Source organism: Citrus clementina, unplaced genomic scaffold, assembly GCF_000493195.1.
Source record: "Citrus clementina cultivar Clemenules unplaced genomic scaffold, Citrus_clementina_v1.0 scaffold_7, whole genome shotgun sequence".
Lineage (NCBI taxonomy): Eukaryota > Viridiplantae > Streptophyta > Magnoliopsida > Sapindales > Rutaceae > Citrus > Citrus x clementina.
In genome coordinates, this window is record NW_006262075.1 from 6724432 (window position 1) to 6730877 (window position 6446).

General features: G+C 31.1%; 1 protein-coding gene across 1 annotated transcript in view; it reads left to right on the plus strand.

Annotated features, from left to right (window-relative positions):
* LOC18037712 (coatomer subunit zeta-2) overlaps positions 1–1510 on the plus strand; it is a 2488-nt gene extending 978 nt beyond the window's left edge. Inside the window, exons 2-6 of the mRNA XM_006426520.2 lie at positions 12–171; positions 354–501; positions 578–655; positions 785–869; positions 1163–1510. Of these exons, the coding sequence (XP_006426583.2) occupies positions 12–171; positions 354–501; positions 578–655; positions 785–869; positions 1163–1222 (531 nt within the window). The 3' untranslated portion in view covers positions 1223–1510. The remainder of the gene's footprint in view (positions 1–11; positions 172–353; positions 502–577; positions 656–784; positions 870–1162) is intronic.
* The last annotated feature ends 4936 nt before the right edge of the window (positions 1511–6446 follow it).

The window sequence follows — 6446 nt, forward strand, 5'->3', positions numbered from 1 at the left end:
ATATTTTATAGGATTGCTGCCCTTCGGTGAAAAACATTCTTCTTCTAGATTCTGAAGGGAAACGTGTAGCAGTCAAGTATTTCTCTGATGAGTGGCCAACAAACAATTCAAAATTAGCTTTCGAGAAAGCTTTGTTTGCAAAGACCTTGAGGACGAATGCCCGAATGGAAGGTATGCTTCGGTAACTAACCTGTTTTGTATCAAGGTGTCGTGGCATTTAATTCGCATATATTGTGGAATATAATCACTAGCTGTCAAGTAAAAGTACGTGCATACACGGCACATTATCTGTTGCGCTTTCAGAACTAGCTGTCGAGACAACAATCCTAAGACTTGCTTATGATCATATGCAGCTGAGATTGTTATGTTCCAGGACAACATTGTTGTCTACAAGTTTGTTCAGGACCTGCACTTCTTTGTTACAGGAGGTGATCATGAAAATGAACTCCTCTTAGCCGCTGTTCTTCAAGGCTTCTTTGATGCAGTCACACTTCTCCTCAGGTATTTTATTTCTGATTCTGCTTGCTGCTACTTTCTTCAGTTCAGCCATTCATCATTTCCTTTCAATACAATGCAGGAACAATGTGGACAAAAGAGAGGCCCTTGAGAACCTGGATCTCATCTTCCTATGCCTCGATGAGATTGTGGATCAAGGGTATTTATTTCCCAGGACCTAACAGCTTAAAACTTTTGGGTTTAACATCTCAATTGGGTATCCGATTCCCGTCTTTTATGTCGCAAAAGCCCATTATTTATTCACGCACTTCACTTTGGTGCACTGCAGGATAATACTTGAAACAGATCCCAGTGTGATAGCAGGAAAGGTAGCAATCCACAGCATGGATGGAGCGGCCCCTTTGGCTGAGCAGGTGATGCACTTATCTATCTTTATGCACTGTTTGCTTCGGCTATAAGCAACATATAATTAATGAACCAACGTTAATGCTTTTGCATAAAGTAAGATCTGGTTATATACATTGGTGTAGGCCACACAAGCCAACAGCACTAACCCCACTAACACCAACGTTTTAACATTCTCTTTATCACCCAATAATTTGGGATATCTTGAGTACGAGACTTTTGCTTTATGTAACTTTTAAGTGTTAACTTAATCAAATCCTAGGAACTGGGCCACTCATCTATGTTCTTTTTGGAAGTGCAGACTATATCTCAGGCACTGGCAACAGCAAGAGAGCACTTGACAAGAACACTTCTCACATGACACACAATCTGTGTGGGGCTGGGCACAGAGAGAAATTTGACTCGGCGTTCTTTTTGTTCTTTGTCTATTTGAATGTTTTTTTTAACTAATCATACAATAAGCATCAAGATCTAGACGACGTTTAGAGCTAGCATTGAAATGAGCATGTAGCTAAGCTCATCATTTGCTTGGTCCCTTTTGTTTGGGGATAGCTATGCTGCTCGGGGCCTGTGGGCTATTTAACCCAGTAAAATTTTCATAAAAGATGCATGTCCTATACAGACACATTTCCTTTTTTGTATTACATAACACTCTTTTTATTTGGATGTTGTATCTCATGGATTGGGTAAAGGTGAAATTAATTTATTGACTTAATTATGAGATTCAATACCCTTAGACTACCGTAATCGGACTCTACGTACACATACCTCTTTGTATAAATAAATGTTAAAAAGACAAAAGTATTGGATTTAAAAGATTTGAAATATGAACGAAATATTTAGTGAAATGTTTGCATTTTAATAATTTATGGACAAAAAAATCTATCCATTTTTAATTTGATACATTCTGTCTTGTTAGTTTTGAGATATAATTTACATTCAGTTTTATATAAAACAGTTCACAAATATGCAAAATAAACCTTCTTCAAAACACCTAATCGCATATTTTATTTAACCATTCGTACAATATACTTTAACAAAAAGAGTTTTTAAAAAAATATATATAATTTTTATTATCAAAAAAATAATTATGATCTCAAAAAAAGCTTTTAGAAACAAATAAATAATTTCAATTTGCTAAAGATAATCTCGATACTGCTTGAAAGAAAATTGATATTTGATCCGTAATTTTGTTAAACCGAATTTATTAAATTTTTATTTTTCTTAGGCGATAATCGAGAGATGACCTATCTCCCGATCTAAGAGATGATTTTGATTTGATTTTAATTACTGCTAAATTCACAAGTATTCCAATAAAATCATTGGAGCTGGATACGGTCGCACGTACAGTATCAACTAGGGGTGGGTAAATAACTCGACCCGATTCGATCCGATAAATTCAGGTTCAGATTGGATTTGGATGAAGGCTCTAGCCTGATCAAGTTGGATTTTGGGCAACCCAACGACCCGATCCGATTCTAAAATAATATATATATATCAAAGCCAAAACAAGTATAAATCTTTAATTTGATCCGATCCAATCCAAATATATTTAGATCGGATCACATATTTGAGTTGAGTTCGTATATTTTTTATAACCCGATTAACTCAAAATCCGATCGGGTTGATTCAAACCCGGTCCGAACCCCAGTTTGCCCTCCCCTTGTATCAACTCCCGCATAAACTCTAGAACGTCAAAGTCTCAAAGACAAAGTGGCTCGAACGTGTAGAGACTGCTGTGATGAAGAAAAGGTCAACAAATCTGACGGTCCACAAGACGCGTTACTTGAATCAGAAGACTCCTCGTAGTCAAAAAGCAGTGGTTGGTCCACCACTGCTTAGGATTATCACATTGCTGATTGGCCTGTCCCGCGCGACATTGGGAAAAATTAATAATTTTAAAAAATGCCCATTTGAATTTCCCTCTCCTTCTGTTTAAATTTGGTTCATGTAATTTGTTGTGAAAGTAAAATTAATTTATCTAAAATTGTTCATACTTTTCGAAATTGAACTTTTATATAACCAGGGGTAGAACTAAGGTTTTTATCTTATGGGAGCTATAATTGAGAAACAACAAAATTAAATAGGTCATAACACAAAAGTTATAAATCTAATCTAACTTTATGTACTATATAAATAGAATATATTTCAATTCAGACTTTTTTTTAAAAAAATAAACCCCCAAGCTGTAATATTATTCTGCCCGTGATTATAGCTCACTTTTTATTTTTTTAACCTTTTCTTTAACAAAAGTATAGGATAGTAGGATACCCATGTTTTATCAAATAAACTGTCAAAAAATCATCAATGTGGGAAATATTAAAGGCCAATTTGATGATGCTTTAGTTTTTAAACAATCATATGTATTTTGTCAATCCTACTGTTAAATTGCTATAAGAATATAAATGATTGAAATGACGTAATGTTGAATAAAATTTATTTATACATTTATAATAATTGATAACTAAAATGAATATTTTATTTTATTATTTTTATTTTTATTCTATTATCTCAATACTATTGATAAAAGTAATAATAATCTCTTTAAATTTCTCATTTTATTTTCTTGTTGAATAAGGATAAATAGATGTGAAATTATTTTAATTATAAAACTTATTCTCAAAATTAAATTTTAAAAATCTACACCATCTTATTTATCAAGATTATTGTAAGTTAGAGTGATTTTAAAAGAATTTAACAAACATCAAAACTAACGTTTCAAAATTACTTTCGAGTATTTAAAAAACAATCTCAAATGGCCCTAAGAATAACGACGACATGCTTTCTATGACGACCTAAAATTTTTTTTAAATTATATTATAGACAAGAAAGATTATGGTTCTTTATAAATTAGATCTTCAAATCATGCTTATTTATTTTGGCCTATGTTACTTATGATTCATTAGACAATAATCCATACATCTTCTTTCAACTTTAATCTTTAAATACCATATATCATTGTATAATGCCCTGGACCAAAATTTCTAGTGCCGCTAAACAAATTTTATTTTAGCTTAATGGCTATATTTACGTTTCAGGACTTTAAAAAAAAACGTTGAGAATATTAAAAATGAATTATAAAAAGGATCTTTCAATGCCTTTTCTTTTATCTTTTTTTCACGTAGGTTCATGTTCAAATTCAAATCCTACGATCATGGCGGTAACTAAGCATGAATTTCCACAACGACCGACGCGTCCATGCAAGTTGACAAAAAAGGGTGCTTCAAAATGCATTGCTTTGCTTGTTTCCTGAGTAGTGGAGAATTCAATCATCAAACGCGCACACGCTAACCGGTTGCTTATCTCATAATTATTATAAGTGATTATTTAATTTTATAAATTATTATTAAAATTTTTGTTGTTATTTAATTAGTTTTTAATACAATTTTTGAAGGTTAAATAAATTATTTTACGTCTATTAACAAACACTCAATTTTTAAGATTTTCGAAATAAAGGTTGAAATGCTTTTATCAAATGTAAAAATTATAAAATATCTTGGACTTATTTAATGATTTTTTTTAATAACATAACTTAAAAAAATAATCTATTAAATTAATTTTATAATTTTTAATAAAAGTTATCATTGACAACTAAACAACTGAAATGTTTTGAATAAAAACTCTATTCAAATAAGTACTATTTGAAAAGATGTTATCAAACAGAGCCTAACGAGACTGAAAAGGAACCGTTTCGAATAATAAATTTTTAAACACATTAAAAGTAATATATATCAATTATATAACGAACAAATAATATCATGTCATGTGTTCATTTATTTTAAAAAGATGTAAAGGATAATTAAATTAAATTAAATTAAATTGCACGTCACATACTCAATAATTAGTTAGCATTATCGCTGCACTATATACTTTCTTGCTAGGAAAACACGAAAGAATCATTGTAGGGTCGGTTTCTAGCCGTCGCCAATAGACACGATAATCACAAAAAATCCCAATATAAAAAGGAATTATCAATCAACAAATGCATCACAAAACAAACTATTTAAAACCCCGATGACTACTCCTTAATTAGCCAGTGGTGATTCACAAAAATATGTTCACCTAAAAACATTTGATAATGTTAAAGAGTTTGGAATGTTCCACGAACAATTGTCATTTGCTGTTCGTGCTGCTACCGACCCTTTTAATTAAGTCTCATTATTATTATTATTATTATTATTATTATTATAGTTATTCATCAAAATTTCTAACAATTAAAAATAGTGAAAATATTAAGTCGCTGCACTGCATGCTGCATAAAATTTAATAAAGACAAATTAGACAATAGGGAAATTGATGAGGCAATATTGGGCAACGTACGTCAATCAAATGAAAAGAAATGAATTAATTATTGATTGTTGCCAACCTTTTCCCTTAACTTTAAGTCATCGTCTTAATCCAAATTCTCTATTTAAACCCATAATTGATTTGGTCTCCCGAAAGAAACCGGCAACCCACTACATAAATTAATTACAAGGACATTGTAGACATGCAACAACAATAAATATTTAATTTAGTATAATTATAATAATATTCAATTTTAATATTTGATTTTGGTACAAGACGTGATGGTCGTGGCGTGCACCCATGAACTAATTGCAATTTTAAATTTCAATCATTATTGGGCATGTCGCCCGTCGAGTATTTTATCATAGCTCAATATTTTATAATGTAGATATTTAAGATAATAATAATAATTATTATTATTATGAGGAGATCATTTGATCCTCTTGACTCTTGCCAATTAAGAAAGTACATTTTTTTTTTTTTTTTTTGCTTTCAAATAATGAATTCTTATGTAGTCGAAATATTATGAATAATCTCCAGATCATTTGATATTAATCAAATTATATAAAGAAATTCTCCTTTAATTGATAGAATCCATGACTTTAGCAACAAGTTTCAAGAATGGATAAAGCATGTACAATCTGAAAAGCTTATTTTTGTAATCAATTTCTAGGCAGTACTCTTGAGACGCTGCCAAGGCCACCTTGATATAATAAATAATCCAAATAGAAAAATAAAAAGCATTTATTAAATTAATTAATTTATGATGTTTTGGTAGAAATTAATGGAACAAAAATTTGCGCCACAACGAATCAATGAGAAAGAAAAATTTTTTGCCGTCCTCAGACGACCTTACATCCACACGACATTGTTGGTAATCTGCCAACTATATAAAAATTGGAAAAACAAAAAAAGTGAAAATTATTTAATAAAAATTGAATCATTGATTAAAAAAATAAAAAATGGCTGTGCCTAGATTAATCCGTCTGGTGGTGAATGGCAGGCCTCAACTTGGGATCCACGTCGGCCTTCTTAATAAACCATCAGTGCGATCACAACCGTGTGATTTGATTACATTTCTAACCATATATATATATATATATATATATATGTTGTACAAAATTGACCATCAAAACATGCTCTCCCTGTGCAGATATATTCTGGGAACAGATCTGCATATCTGTTATCCAGTGCAGCATTTACTGGTGAAAATACCATAAATTTAATCCTGCTTCTAGCATTATGTTCCAATGGATAGGGGATTATTTTGCTTATTCTTGCTAAGGGATTTGAGAATA